The sequence below is a fragment of the Mustelus asterias genome, chromosome 13, assembly GCF_964213995.1.
Source record: "Mustelus asterias chromosome 13, sMusAst1.hap1.1, whole genome shotgun sequence".
Lineage (NCBI taxonomy): Eukaryota > Metazoa > Chordata > Chondrichthyes > Carcharhiniformes > Triakidae > Mustelus > Mustelus asterias.
In genome coordinates this window covers 83,562,945-83,579,429 of record NC_135813.1, presented here as the reverse complement: position 1 = coordinate 83,579,429, position 16,485 = coordinate 83,562,945, and the positions used below count along the sequence as shown (strand labels likewise).

The window sequence follows — 16,485 nt, the reverse complement described above, 5'->3', positions numbered from 1 at the left end:
GATATTGCCTTACCTTTGAAAGAAAAGCCTTGCATTTATATAGCACCTTTCATGGTCTCAGGATGTCCCACAATACTTTACATGCCATTTTTTTTTAAGTGTCGTCAGCCTTGTAGTTCAGGGAGTGTGTCAGCCAGTTTGCGTACATCAAGCATCCACAATGTGATAATGACAATTCCCCTGTTTTAGTCTTGTTGATTTGATGACTAGATATTGGTCCCAGGAGAACTCCCCTGTTCTTCCTCAAAACAGTCCCATGGGATCTGAATGCTCCCAGGGGAGCATTTTGGAAGGTCTAATACAGATAGGAAATATAAAGTAAATAGCAGAACCCTGAAGGCTATTGATAGGCAGAGGGATCAGTGCCGGCCAGGGCATTGAGTTTAAAAATTGGCAAGTCATGTTGCAGCTTTATAGGACCTTAGTTAGGCCGCACTTGGAATATAGTGTTCAATTCTGGTCGCCACACTACCAGAAGGATGGGGAGGCTTTGGAGAGGGCACAGAAAGGATTTACCAGGATGTTGCCTGGTATGGAGGGCATTAGCTATAAGGAGAAGTTGGAGAAACTTGGTTTGTTCTCACTGGAACGACGGAGGTTGAGGGGCGACCTGATAGAAGTCTACAAGATTATGAGGGGCATGGATAGAGTGGATAGTCAGAAGCTTTTTCCCCACAGTGGAAGAGTCAATTACTAGGGGGCGCAGGTTTAAGGTGCGAGGGACAAGGTTTAGAGGAGATGTGCGAGGCTAGTTTTTTTACACAGAGGGTGGTGGGTGCCTGGAACTTGCTGCCAGGGGAGGTCGTAAAAGCAGATACGATCGTGACTTTTAAGGGGCGTCTGGACAAATACATGAATAGGATGGGAATAGAGGGATATGGTCCCCGGAAGTGTAAGGGGTTTTAGTTCATGGTCAGTGCAGGCTTGGAGGGCCGAAGGGCCTGATCCTGTGCTGTAATTTTCTTCGTCCTATCTCATTCCTGGCACAATGGAAGGCGGTTATGGTGGTTGGAGATCGATCATCTCAGCCCCAGAACACTGCGGCAGGACTTCCTCAGGATAGTGCCCTAGGCCCAATCACCTTCAGTTGCTTCATCAATGGCCTTCCCTCCATCATAAGGTTCGAAGTGGGGATGTCCACTGATGATTGCACAATGTTCAGCACCATTCGCGACTCCTCAGAATCTGAAGCAGTCTGTCTCCATATGCAACAAGACCTCGCTCGGGTTGCTGAGTGGCAAGTAACATACGTGCCACACAAGTGCCGGACAATGACCATCTCCCACAAGAGAGAATTTAACCATGTCCCCTTGACATTCAGTGGCATTACCAGGGCTGATTCCCCCACTATCAACATCCTGGGGCTTACCATAGATGAGAAGCTGAACTGGGGACGACCAGATAAATACTGCGGCTACAAGAGTAGATCAGAGGCTGGGAATTCTGTGGCAAGTAACTCACTTCCTGACTCCCCAAAGCCTGTCCACCATCTACAAGGCACAAGTCAGGAGTGTGATGGAATATTCTCCACTTGCCTGGATGGGTGCAGTTCCAACCACACACAAGACGCTCAACACCATCCAGGACAAAGCAGGTTACTTGATGGCCACCGTCTACAACCACCTTAAACATTCCCTCCCTCCACCATCAATGCACAGTGGCAGCAATGCAATGTGAACCATTTACAAGATGCACTGCAGCAATTCACCAAAGCTCCTTTGACAACACCTCCTGAACCTTCTAGAAGGACAACAGCAGCAGGGACATGGGAACACCACCACCTGGAGGTTCCCCTCCGAGCCACTCAACCATCCTGACTTGGAAATACATCGGCCTTTCCTTTGCTGTCGCTGGGTCAAAATCCTGGAGCTCCCTCCCTAACAGCACTGTGGATGCACATGGACTGCATCAAACGAGGCGGCGAAGCTTGCAGTTTCTGGGAGCTTGCTGTGCATTTTTCCCACACTACATACGTGACGACACTTCAGATGTACTTGAGTGGCTTTAAAGCGATTTGGGGACATTGTGAGGTGATGAAAGTGTTTTGTGTCTTTCTGTCCTGTTCAGGAGACACATATCCAGGTGTCACTATCAGTCACACCCTGCGGTGAACTCTATTCGCACTATGCAGAGTAAATACTGCTACCAAATATAATCTTATCTACAGCTGGCCAATCAATAGCATCATTATTTTCTACCACTCTACAAAGCCGTTTTATTGCAGACTTACAATGGAGGTAATCAGCAAGGTCGCCACCATTACAGTACTGGAAAACACAAAAACACACAGGGGTGAGTGAGTCAAGTCACACTGTACAGTTATACGAGAACAAGCTATAATTATTTATCAGCCACAGTGTAATATAAAAATAGATCACACGGGTAAACCCAGTCTGTAATCAGTCGGGCAGGAATGTTGGCTGCTGAGATTTTGCTCTTTGCTTTAAAATACAAGTCAGGTCCAACAATAAACTGGACTTTCAGTCACGGCATCAAAGATGTGCAACAGGAACAGTTCGAGATGATTCAGGGTGCTCCAAATGCTTTTCTAGAACCCCGGATAGTGTCTGGACTCAGATTTGTGACACGTGTTTCGGGTAAGGGCAGTTGTAGCTTAAAAGAATAATTGCCAACACTGAACCCACCGTGTAATCCCAGAGCACGCTGCGTAACTCACCTCCATCACCAGATAGACAGAGTTTGCCATCTCCTGTAAAACGGAAAGATGCAATTAGAAATCAAGGCATTTTCACAGAATCATAGAATCCCTGCAGTGCAGAAGGAGGCCATTTGGCCCATCGAACCTGCACCAGCCTCCCATCCATTGACTCTGTCTACGCTTCACGCTGCCTCAGAAAAGCAGCCAGCATAATTAAGGACCCCACGAACCCCGGCCATTCTCTCTTCCACCTTCTTCCGTCGGGAAAAAGGTACAAAAGTCTGAGATCATGTACCAACCGACTCAAGAACAGCTTCTTCCCTGCTGCTGCCAGACTTTTGAATGGACCTACCTCGCATTAAACTGATCTTTCTCTACACCATATCTGTAACACTACATTCTGCACTCTCTCCTTTCCTTCTCTCCTATGTACTCTAGGAACAGTATGCTTTGTCTGTATAGCAGGCAAGAAATAATACTTTTCACTGTATACTAATACATGTGACAATAAATCAAATCAACAACAATCCCACCCAGGCCGTATCCTCATAACCCCACTTATTTATCCTGCTAATCCCACTGACACTAAGGAGCATTTTACCATGGCCAATCCACTGAACCCGTACATCTTAGGACTGTGGGAGGAAACCAGAGCACCCGGAGGAATCCCACGCAGACACGTGGAGAACGTGCAGACTCCACACGGACAGTGACCCGAGGCCGGAACTGAACCCGGGTCCCTGGCGCTGTGAGGCAGCAGTGCTAACCCACTGTGCCACCATGTTATTCTTATGTAAGATGCTGACTACAGGTCACCAGACCTAGGGGATTTTCACAGTAACTTCACTGTAGTGTTAATGTAAGCCTACTTGTGACACTAATAAATAAACTTTAAACTTATTTTCTTTGCTATGATTTTATAATCTTTCACTTTGAATATTTCCCATTGTAAGCTGCTATGTCAACATTTACCATTCATTATTGTTCTGTCAACTGTCACAATGTAGTTACACACTCTGACCACCAGGGTGGTTCCATGGAGTTAGATTCTGATGTTTCGTTCCTGTGAGAATTTGGTGCAGAGAAAATATTTGCATTTCTCAAATGACCTTGGGACAAATAATTTACAGTCAAGTGCAACTTACTAGGAGGTTTAATCGTCTCATTCTCTTGCCAAAACATTTGGCCCTTCCCCCTTTTCAGGGATGGAAATTGGGTTATTGATCAACTTGTGCCATTGGCTATCTGCCCACTCCCTCAGTCAAACTTTGTTTTAAACACAATTATTTCACAGGATGAGGTTAGTTGCTGGTAAGCTCGGAATTTATTGTCCATTCCTAATTACCCATGAGGGTGTGATGGTGAGCTTCCCACTGCCTTGAATACAACTCACTGTCTTCCAAGGCTATTTCTGTCTTGCTGTGGGTCTGGAGTCAAATGTAGGCCAGATGGGGCGTGGATGGCAAATTTCCCTCCCTGAAGGACATTGTGATATCATGCTCATTATAAGAACATAAGAACATAAGAAATAGGAGCAGGAGTAGGCCATCTAGCCCCTCGAGCCTGCCCCGCCATTCAATAAGATCATGGCTGATCTGAAGTGGATCAGTTCCACTTACCCGCCTGATCCCTATAACCCCTAATTCCCTGACCGATCAAAAATCCATCCGTGATTTAAACATATTCAACGAGGTAGCCTCCACCACTTCAGTGGGCAGAGAATTCCAGAGATTCACCACCCTCTGAGAGAAGAAGTTCCTCCTCAACTCTGTCCTAAACTGACCCCCCTTTATTTTGAGGCTGTGCCCTCCAGTTCTAGTTTCCTTTCTAAGTGGAAAGAATCTCTCCACCTCTACCCTATCCAGCCCCTTCATTATCTTATAGGTCTCTATAAGATCCCCCCTCAGCCTTCTAAATTCTAACGAGTACAAACCCAATCTGCTCAGTCTCTCCTCATAATCAACACCCCTCATCTCTGGTATCAACCTGGTTGATATCACTGATGCTAGCCTTTATAATGCAGATTTTATAACACTGGTGCAAGATATTAGTGATGCTAGCTTTATATTTCAGATTTGATTTAATTAATTCAAGTTAAATCCCCCGGTCGCCATTGTGAACTCATGCCAAGGGTTATTCATCCAGTTCTCCCGATTACTAGTCCAGTAACATCACTCTGATGCATTCACCAGTTACGTGCAAGGACAGTTCCCAGGTAAACTGACAGAACCTCGAGGGTGCTCATGTGGCCGAAACCACTGCACGTACATTAGACAATACACTCACATGAGGTTTTGCCTTTGTTGTGTCAATGAGGATTGATTTCACCCTTCTGCGCAAACATGCAAGACATCTTCACTGAGGTTTGCAGCCCAGCGCTGTAGAAGTTACTGGTGTAATAGTGCCTCAATGGAGATCACATTTTTGCCAGGTTGTTGGAGTCTCCCGTGTGAAGTACATCTGCTGGTCCCATCCCTGACACCTGCATGTAAACAGGCGTGATGCCCTCCTTATGCCAAGGCACAAGACCACAGACTGGACAACTCGACATGAACCAGCGACAGTTGGGAAAATCTGTTAAAGACAATGGCTGGAATTTTTCCGCCCCGCCGGCCACAGTAATTGGAGCGGGAGAGGGACGGAACAATGGAACGGTCTGTTGACCTCGGGCAGGATTTTAGGGTTTCTGGACGAGTGAGGCCATAAAATCCAGCCCGATGGGAGAAATCTTCTGCTCTGACTAGGGGGTGAGCTAGTTGGTGGAAAGGGCACTTACTCAGGCAGGATGGTGACGTACCGGAACTCTGCTGCCTTCCCACCTCCGCCAGAATTTAATCCCGTGGAAAGACCCATGGTCAACTTTCCTGGCCTGTCCATTGAGGCCTTCAGGTGGCCAATAAATGGCCGCTTAAGGGCCTCAGCTCAACACAGCTGGTATTAACCCAGCTGCAGGCGGGGCTGTCACCATGTAGATAAAAGTATACAGACCACCTGTCACATTGGGGGGCAGGAGAGGGGGGGGTCCCTCAATTAAGATATTCAGTGCCTGGAGGGACTGGAAAGCTAGAATGGGTGGGGTGGGGGTTGCTGAGAGCCATCGCCTGGCCTGCGTCCGACCACACTGCCTGCCTCTCCCCATTATCCCACCCCTGCAACCCCCCTCTACAATACGTATCTGTGGCCTGCGTCACCCTGCAATCCTGGGACTCCAGTGCCTCTCCTTCCGACAGCAGTTCCAGGGCTGCTGCTGAGCACAGGAATTGCCAGTCTCCGATTGGTCAGCTGCCCACATTTGGCTGGACATCACCTCCCCAGGGATCCTGATTCCAGGGGGGAAAGTCCCCCAGGGGCTTTGCCACTGCCTGATCGGCTTGTGACTTGGCTGACCTTCCCAAAAAGAGACAGCGCGGGTCTCTCGTGGCTCCTTCTTTGAACGACTCACTACAGCAGCAGCCCCACTGCATTCATCTCCCTTTTTAAAAAACATTTATTTGTGGGACATGGGCGTCGCTGGCTGGTCAACATTTCTTGCCCATTCCTAGTTGCCCTTGAAACTTTGGTTTGCAGGTGCAGCAGGTAATTAAGAAGGCAAATGGAATTTTGTCCTTCATTGCTAGAGGGATGGAGTTTAAAAACAGCGAGGTTATGTTGCAGCTGTATAAGGTGCTGGTGAGGCCACACCTGGAGTACTGTGTACAGTTTTGGTCTCCTTACTTGAGAAAGGATATACTGGCACTGGAGGGGATGCAGAGGAGATTCACTGGGTTGATTCCGGAGTTGAGAGGGTTGGCTTATGAGGAGAGACTGAGTAGACTGGGGCTATACTCATTGGAATTCAGAAGAATGAGGGGAGATCTTATAGAAACATAAAAGATTATGAAGGAAATAGATAAGATAGAAGCAGGGAAGTTGTTTCCACTTCAGGTGAAACCAGAACTAGGGGGCATGGCTGGCTTCAAAATAAGGGGGAGCAGATTTAGAACTGAGTTGAGGAGGAACTTCTTCACATAAAGGGTTGTGAATCTATGGAATTCCCTGCCCAGTGAAGCAGTTGAGGCTACCTCATTGAATGTTTTTAAGGCAAGGATAGATAAATTTTTGAACAGTAAAGGAATTAAGGGCTATGGTGAGTGGGCAGGTAAGTGGAGCTGAGTCCACGAAAAGATCAGCCGTGATCTTATTGAATGGTGGAGCAGGCTTGAGGGACCAGATGGCCTACTCCTGCTCCTAGTTCTTATATTCTAACTGAGGCTATTTCAGAGGGCTGCTCCTTCGTCAATCTTCTTGGAGATCCTCTCCACTTGGAGCCAGCAGTTTGCAGTGTCGATGGTAGTCATGATGTGGAGATGCCAGCGTTGGACGCCGGCATTGGATGCCTGACGAAGGAGCAGCGCTCCGAAAACTTATGGTATTTGCTACCAAATAAACCTGCTGGACTTTAACCTGGTGTTGTTAAAACTCATACTGTGTTCACCCCAGTCCAACACCGGCATCTCCACATCATTTCAGAGGGACAGTTGAGAGTCAGCCACATTGCTGTGGCTCTGGAGTCACATGTAGACCAGACCGGGTAAGGACGGCAGATTTCCTTTCCTAAAGGACATTAGTGAACCAGATGGGTTTTTCCGACAATCGACAATGGTTTCATGGTCATCAGTAGATTCTTAATTCCAGATATTTCTTTTATTGAATTCAAATTCCACCAGCTGCCGTAGCGGGATTTGAACCCGGCACCCCAGAACATTAGCTGAGTTTCTGTATTAATAGTCTAGTGATAATCCCACTAAGCCATCACCTCCCCTTGCTTACAAACCAAGGGGCATTGCCCTTGCTGTGCTCCTCCAGTGAGCAGGCGAGACCTCACAACACCTCAACGAGGTTGTGCCCCCATGATTTTTGATTTGATTTGATCTATTATTGTCACATGTAGTGGTATACAGTGAAAAGTATTGTTTCTTGCACGCTATACAGACAAAGCATACTGTTCATAGACAAGGAATGGAGAGGGTGCATGACTCTATTGTGATGGAACTTCTGAGGTTTGGTAAGTTCATAACTGGTGATGTTGACTGTGTGGGCTTTGCGGGTCTGTAATCGCTGACTGTATTGTGGGTTAAAAGTCCCTTTTACCCCAATCTTAACCAGCTGCCGGGGGTTGGGGTGAATAGTATTTCTGATTGGTAAATGGAATATGAAAAATAGACACCATTATTAGACCATAAGATATAGGAGCAGAGTTGGACCATTCAGCCCATCGAGTTTGCTCCACCATTCAATCATGGCTGATATGATTCTCATCCCCATTCTCCTGCCTTCTCCCCGTAACCCTTATTGATCAAGAACTTATCTATCTCTGTCTTAAAGACACTCAATGACCTGGGCCTCCACAGCCCTCTGCGGCAAAGAGTTCCACAGATTCACCACTCTCTGGCTGAGGAAATTCCCCCTCATCTCAGTTTTAAAGGCGCGTCCCTTCGCCCTGAGGTTGTGCCCTCGAGTTCTAGTCTCTCCCACGAGTGGAAACATCCTCTCCACGTCCACTCTATCCGGGCCTCTCAGTATTCTGTATGTTTCGATTCGATCTCCCCTTGCTTCGTTCAGCTGACCGCAATACATGCACGCACGTGAACTTCAAACCTTCTGCGTGTTTGTTTGAACGTGAGAAAAAGCGTTTTGATCCTTGCGAATATTTTACTTCCTTGTTTACGGATCGGTGGTGTTTGTTAGCATGTACGTGTGTGAGGCATTTTCTATTGAAATTAATTCTTACAGCTGAAACTGTGCTACCTTAACGCTCTGCAAAGCAACTCATCAGCGATATTTATTGAGCAAACACCAATCCGCGCAATGTTCACTTATCTAGTTCGACAATGTTGTCGAACTAGATAAACAGAAGTAGAGGGGACGATTTCTCCCCCCACTGCCGCCAAAACAAATTCTTTCCCGGGGGGTTTACGGTAAAGAATGGTCTAACATCAGGGCGGAACGGCGCATGGAGAACTAGTTATCAGACTTCAGATAGAGGCATAAACAGGACCATCTGTAACAAACTTTAAGCAGCACTAACCTGTCTAAATATGTACACAGCGCAGGCTAGACACGAAACTGCACAGAACACACAATAGAAGGTCAGGCTGTACTCTGAGCTCAGTCAATATTCACCATGAGATATTTTATAGAGGGGAGGGTATTAGATGATTGGATTTGTATGAACAACTTGCATTTATATAGCACCTTCAATGTCGTAAAAGTGCTCAAGTCACTTTGTAGGAGCAACTGTCTTGACAAAAGTTTCACATTGTGCTGTAGAAGGGGATATTAGGTCAGCTTACCAAAGCTTGTTAAAAGAGGTCAGTTAACCTTAAGGAAATGAAACGATATAGAGGTTGAGGAAGAGAATTCCAGAACTCCGGCTCCAAGCAGCTGAAGATACAACCCCCAATGGCGGAATGATGGAAATCTGGGAAATGTGAGGGGCCATAGTTGGAAAAGGGCAGATGTGCCAGAGGGGTGTAGGGGCTGGAAGAGGTTAAAGTTTATTTATCATTGTCACAAGTAGGCTTACACCGCAATGAAGTTACTGTGAAAATCCCCTAGTCGCCACGCAGAATTTAGCACGGCCAATCCACCTAACCAGGACATCTTTTGGACTGTGGAGGAAACCCGAGCACCCGGAGGAAACCCACGCAGACATGGGGAGAATGTGCAGACCCCGCACAGACTGTGACCATGCCGAGAATCGAACCTGGGTCCCTGGTGCTGTGAGGCAGCAGTGCTAACTACTGTGCTACCAGTTTCAGAGAAAGGGAGGGTTTTGAGGTTTGAGGCGGTTACAGAGAGAGGGAAGATTGTGGAGGCTGGAGGAGGTTGCAGAGATAGGGAGGGGTGTAGGTGCTGGAGGAGGTTACAGAGATAGGGAGGGGTGTAGGGGGCTGGAGGAGGTTACAGAGATAGGGAGGAGTCTAGGTGCTGGAGGTGGTTATACAGATAGGGAGGGGGTGTAGGGGCTGGAGGAGGTTACAGAGATAGGGCGGGATGTAGGGGCTGGAGGAGGTTACAGAAATAGGGCGGGATGTAGGGACTGGAGGAGGTTACAGAAATAGGGAAGGTTGTAGGGGCTGGAGGATGTTACAGAGATAGGGAGGGGTGTAGGGGCTGGAGGAGGTTACAGAGATAGGGATGGGTGTAGAGGCTGGAGGAGGTTACAGAGATAGGGAGGGTGTAGGGGCTGGAGAAGGTTGCAGAGATAGGGAGAGGTGTAGGGGCTGGAGGAGGTTACAGAGATAGGGAGAGGTGTAGAGGCTGGAGGAGGTTACAAAGATAGGGAGAGGTGTAGAGGCTGGAGGAGGTTACAGAGATAGGGAGAGGTGTAGAGACTGGAGGAGGTTACAGAGATAGGGAGAGGTGTAGAGACTGGAGGAGGTTACAGAGATAGGGAGAGGTGTAGAGGCTGGAGGAGGTTGCAGAGATAGGGAGAGGTGTAGGGGCTGGAGAAGGTTGCAGAGATAGGGAGACGTGTAGGGGCTGGAGGAGGTTTCAGAGATAGGGAGAGGTGTAGAGGCTGGAGGAGGTTACAGAGATAGGGAGAGGTGTAGAGGCTGGAGGAGGTTGCAGAGATAGGGAGAGGTGTAGAGACTGGAGGAGGTTACAGAGATAGGGAGAGGTGTAGAGGCTGGAGGAGGTTTCAGAGATAGGGAGAGGTGTAGAGGCTGGAGGAGGTTGCAGAGATAGGGAGAGGTGTAGAGACTGGAGGAGGTTACAGAGATAGGGAGAGGTGTAGAGGCTGGAGGAGGTTACAGAGATAGGGAGAGGTGTAGGGGCTGGAGGAGGTTGCAGAGATAGGGAGAGGTGTAGAGGCTGGAGGAGGTTACTGAGATAGGGAGAGGTGTAGGGGCTGGAGGAGGTTGCAGAGATAGGGAGAGGTGTAGAGGCTGGAGGAGGTTACAGAGATAGGGAGAGGTGTAGAGACTGGAGGAGGTTACAGAGATAGGGAGAGGTGTAGAGACTGGAGGAGGTTACAGAGATAGGGAGAGGTGTAGAGGCTGGAGGAGGTTACAGAGATAGGGAGAGGTGTAGAGACTGGAGGAGGTTACAGAGATAGGGAGAGGTGTAGAGACTGGAGGAGGTTACAGAGGTGGAAGAGGCGATGCCATGGGAGCGGCGGGGGGGGTGGGGGGTGGGGGAGGTGTTGTAAACAAGGGTGATGAATGCAATGGGGTTGTTGTTGTTATGAGCTAATCAATGCAGGAGCAACAAGTCAATGCAGCATGAATGGCTACCAAGCAGCTCAGCAATCACATTGCTGCATGAGCAGGGAAGGAGGATTACTGAAAGAGATACAGTGAGTTATTGGTAGCTGTGATTCCTGTTTCAAATCATTACAGAGTGAGCCACTGGACAGTTCCATGTGAATGGGGCGGGGGGACGGGGGGATCTTTTGGGTTACTGGTGACTGCTGTGCAGTGAGGCGCGCTGTGAGTATCACCCGGGGTTCAGCTGGTACAGACACACCCCTTTGTTTTATAGGAATTGATTCACACCCACCCTATGCACAATTAACCGATACCCAGACCGGGGTCCGAACAACAGTGCCCACTCAAAGTGGGGGACGGAGGTTCATTCTTTGCAAATGGAGACAAGCTCAAGCTGGTGAAGTGAAGGCTGGATTGAATCATTAAGATGCTCACTTAGCGTAAATGCTGAAAGACCAGTTCCCTCCGGCTGTGTGTGCGGGGCGGGGCGGGGCGGGGGGGGGGGGGGGGGCTCCTAGAACAGTCTACTACCTCAAAACAATGGGTTGTCCATATTGAACTGAGATAAGAATTCACTGAGGGTTGTGAATCTTTGGAATTCCTCCGATCTCCTTTTATTTGAAAAACCTCCTGCAAAGCAAATTGTGCTGGTAGAATCATAGAATCCCTACACTGCAGAGGGAGGCCATTCGGCCCATCGAGTCTGCACCAACCACGATCCTACCCAGGCCCTATCCCCACAACCCCGTGCACTTACCCTAGTTAATCCTCCCCCCCCCCCCCCTCCGACAGTAAGAGTCAGTTTGGTATGACCAATCCACCTAACCCTCTTTGGACTGCGGGTGGAAACCGGAGCACCCGGTGGAAACCCACGCAGATACGTGTTTTATTAAAGTTGCTATATAAATGCAGGTTTGTATTAGTTGTTTGTCTTCCTAGCCAGTGGGGGAGGGGGGGGGGGGGAGGGGTGTTGGGGAAGAGACAGCGCAGGTAGCTGCAGAGGGAAAGGTGATTAATAAGAATTTAATTCATGTAACTGAAGAGGCTGCAAAGCATTTGCTGGGATCTTAACCATCGCAACGCCACTGTTCATTTAATTATCCTGTCAAACTGACCATATTGGGACTTACCCACCTGTAAGCAACTCTGCTGTAAGGCAAGGGGAGATTAGTGCTGCGGCAGGGGGGGGGGGGGGGGGGGGGGGGGGTAGAATTACCGTCTCTTAGCTCCTCAGCTGGTTCACCACCTGTTGACATGTCCCAGTCAGCAGTCAGCTCGCAACTCCCTTGCCCGTCACCAGTGAGAGATAAGATACAAGGCCATTGTTCAGACAGACATCGCGCACAGACCATCTGCTTCGTTCCCAAACAGAAAGCATTTCTTCTGCTCAGGGCAGGCTGTGTACGGGTAGACAGATTGCCAGCAGCTCACGGACAAAGATCCTCTTCAGGGTCTGAGCTCCAAACATTAAAGTAAACACAGCTTCTGCACGCTTGCTGTCACCCACTTCACATGGCCTCTGGTCACACCCCATCTCTCCCCCCCCCCCCCCCGCTGCAGACTGGCAGCAGTGGATAGCTAACCCTCTGGTCCCCTAATTGAGAGGGGTTGTGGGTTCAAATCCCACTCCTGAGTGCAGAATCTGGGCAAACACTCGCACTGCAGGATGGATGCCACAATATTCCCATTGCTCCGGCCAAGATTTTCCCCCCAACAAACATCACTAAGACAGACAACTTGGCCATTAATAAAAAATAATTGACAGGATAAGAGTATGGCTGGTAAGGTCGGCCTTCATTATCCATCCCAGCTGCTGTTAACTGATTTAAACAGGGGCCATGTCAGAGTCAACCACATTGCTGTGGCTCTGGAGTCACATGTAGGCCAGACCGGGTAAGGACAGCAGATTTCCTTCCCTAAAGGACATTAGTAAACCAGCTGGGTTTTTCCAACAATCTGATATTTTCAGTCACCGAGACTGGATTTTTCTTCCAGATTTATTTATTAACTGAATTTAAATTCTCCATTTGCCACAGTGCGATTTGAACCCATGTCTCTGGATGGTCAGTCTGGATGACCAGTCTGAATGGTCAGTCTGGATGACCAGTCTGAATGGTCAGTCTGGATGACCAGTCTGAGTGGTCAGTCTGAGTGGTCAGTCTGAGTGGTCAGTCTGGATGGCCAGTCTGGATGGCCAGTCTGGATGGCCAGTCTGAGTGGTCAGTCTGAGTGGTCAGTCTGGGTGGCCATTTTGGATGGCCAGTCTGGAACGCCAGTCCAGTAACATAACCAATACCCCAGTTTCCAATAATTATAGCATTGCTGTTTGTGGGATCTTGCTGTGTGCAAATTTGGGGGCTTGTGTTTCCTACATCACAGCTGTGGCCACATTTCAAAAATATTTTATTGGCTGCAAAGCACTTTGGGACCAGCTGAGGTCATGAAAGGCGCTTTAGAAATGCAAGTTCTTTCTCTTCCTTTCTGCCCCTGATCGGAAGGTGCAGTTTATAATTACAATGTGCACAATATGTGGGTCAGCCCAAACAACATGGACTGCAGCGATTCAAGAAGGCAGCTCACCACCACCTTCTCAAGGGCAACGAGGGATGGGCAATAAATGCTGGCCAGACAGCGACGCCCATGTCCCATGAATGAATTTTTAAAATTACAGAATAAACATTGCAAGTTGCAAAATTAAGACATTTCAAGTTACTCTATTTAATCAGCAGCTGAGCCACATAAAACCAAAGTGAATCTAGACCAGGAAATTACGCCCCCTCCCCCCCAACCCAACAGTCAGGCAATGACTGGGTTGCCACAACTTCAGCATTGCTGGGTGACTAAGGGGAGATTGGCTAGTGATACCATGATACCACTTCTGTTCTGTAGAAATTTCTTAGCCTCTCAGAGCTGCAGCATCTAGAAGCTGAACGAGGTAGATTAAACACAAGCTCATGTCTATTTCCTGTAGTGAGTTTTCCCTGGAATAGCTCAACAGTGTGAAACCAAAGGCTAAAGCTTGAGGGGCACAACTTCTCATCAAGTACAGCCGACCAGCGATCTCTCCCACTCAGACCATTGGCGCGTGTTGGAAGGATTTATGGATCGATACTCAACCTGTTTAGTCTCATTATTTTTTTATATGGGATGTGGGCCAGTGTTTATTGCCCATGTCTAATTGCCCCTTGAACTGGAGTGGCCTAGCATTTCGAGGAGGCATTTAAGAGTCAACCGCATTGCTGTGGATCTGGAGTCACATGTAGGCCAGACCGGGTATGGATGGCAGATTTCCTTCCCTAAAGGACATTAATGAACCAGATGGATTTTTACAACAATCGATGATTGTTTCCTGGTCACTATTCAACTTTTTTAAAAAATCAGATTTTTACTGACTTCAGATTTCAACGTCTGCCATGGTGGGATTCGAACCCAGGTCCCCAGAGCATTGCCCTGGGTCTCTGTAGTGGCAATACCACTCCACCACTGCCTCCCCGAAACTTGGCCATCAAGTCCTGCGGTGGACTCGAATCCAGAGCTTCTGGCTCAGAGACACGGATGCTAACCCACCGCGCCGAAGACCTTCCTTAGCAAATTCCAAGTACATTAATTAATGAGTGAATACAGACTGAAATCTGCTGGTCTGGACCACCTTGTCATGATGACACGGACACCGATCACCTCCCCATCAACATTCCCCTCGGGTCTCACACCCACCTTCACCACCAGCCCAGATTGAAAGCCTGTGGCTTAAGTAATTGAAGAGTTTAAAAGGAATTCAAGCCAAAGATAGACAACTACATGTCGAGGGAGACACATCTATAATAACTAGTAACTAGTAGACTTGATGAGGGTGAGCCAGTGGATGTGGTTATTTGGACTTTCAGAGGGTTTTCGACCAAGTCCCACATAAGAGATAGGCGCATAAAACTAAAGCGCTTGGGATTGGGGGAAGTGTATTGCGAGGGATAGAACAGGTTGGCAGACAGGAAACAAAGAGTAGGAATAAATGGGTCTTTTTTAAATGGCACGCAGTAACTAGTGGGGTAGCCCACAGATCAGTGCTGGGATCCCAGCTATTCACGATGTATATTGATGATTTAGATGAGGGAACTAAATGTAATATCTCCAAACTTGCAGATGACACAAAGTTGGGTGGGAGGGTGAGCTGTGAGGCAGATGCAGAGATGCTTCAGCGTGGTTTAGACAGGCTGAGTGAGTGGGCATATGCATGGCAGATGCAGTATAATGTGGATAAATGTGACGTTATCTACTTTGGTAGCAAAACAACATGGTAGGTTAGAAAGGCCATAAATTAGGAGAGAGGAGTGTGCAGCAGGACCTTGGTGTCCTTGTGCACCAGTCACTGAAGGTAAGCATGCAGGTGCAGCAGGCGGTAAAAAAGGCAAATGGTATGTTGGCCTTCATAGTGAGAGGTACAGGAGCGGGGATGTGTTGTTGCAATTATACAGGGCCTTGGTGAGGCCACACCTGGAGTATTGTGTGCAGTTTTGGTCTCCTTTTCTGAGGAAGGATGTTCTTGCTATAGAGGGAGTGCAGCAAAGGTTTACCAGGCTGATTGCTGGGATGACGGGACTGACATATGAGGAGAGATTGAGTCGGTTAGGATTGTATTCGCTGGAGTTCAGGAGAATGAGGAGGAATCTCATAGAAACCTATAAACTTCTAACAGGCAGACTAGATGCAGGAAGGATGTTCCTAATGGTGGGGGTGTCCAGAACCAGGGATCACTGTCTGAGGATACGGGTTAGACCATTTAGGACTGAGGTGAGGAGAAATTTCTTCACCCAGGGGGTGGTAAACCTGTGGAATTCGCTGCCACAGAAAGCAGTTGAGGCCAAAGCATCGTATGTTTTCAAGAAGCAGTTCGATATAGCACTTGGGGCGAAAGGGATCAAAGGATATGGGGGGGGAGGGGGAGATCAGGCTGTTGAGATAAATGATCAGCCATGAGCAGAATGAATGGCAGAGCAGGCTCAAAGGGCCAAATGGCCTCTTCCTGCTCCTATTTTCTATGTTTCTATAATCCTCTCTCAAACGAAAACTGACAAACCTCATAAAGCAGTAAATGTCTCCAAAGTTTTAATGGCATTTAGTCAGGACAGGGAAGACACTAAAAGCAATTGATTATTTTAAAAGCAAATACAAAATGAGCGCAGGTGCACAATTTTGTCTGATGCACGTGACAAATTATTGACCGACTGAGTATAAGAACAGGTTTAAAGTTTATTTATTATTGTCACAAGTAGGCTTACATTAACACTGCAATGAAGCTACTGTGAAAATCCCCTCGTCACCACACTCCGGCGCCTGTTCGGGTACACTGAGGGAGAATTTAGCATGGCCAATGCACCTAACCAGCACGTCTTTCTGACTGTGGGAGGAAACGGGAGCACCCGGAGGAAACCCATGCAGACATGGGGAGGATGCACTCACCATCCTGACTTGGAAATATATTGCCCGTCCTTCACTGCACAGACAGTGACCCGAGGTCGGAATCAAACCCAGGTCCCTGGTGCTGTGAGGCAGCAGTGCTAACCACTGTGCCACCGTGCC

General features: G+C 48.1%; 1 protein-coding gene across 4 annotated transcripts in view; it reads right to left on the bottom strand.

The window, feature by feature from the left end:
* ulk1b (unc-51 like autophagy activating kinase 1) overlaps nucleotides 1-16,485 on the bottom strand; it is a 130,148-nt gene that overhangs the window by 93,540 nt on the left and 20,123 nt on the right. For all 4 annotated transcript variants that reach the window (XM_078227155.1, XM_078227154.1, XM_078227157.1 and 1 more), the window contains exons 4-5: nucleotides 2,678-2,710; nucleotides 2,231-2,267 (exon numbers count right to left, since the gene is read on the bottom strand). In XM_078227155.1, coding sequence (XP_078083281.1) covers nucleotides 2,231-2,267; nucleotides 2,678-2,710 — 70 coding nt within the window. The remainder of the gene's footprint in view (nucleotides 1-2,230; nucleotides 2,268-2,677; nucleotides 2,711-16,485) is intronic.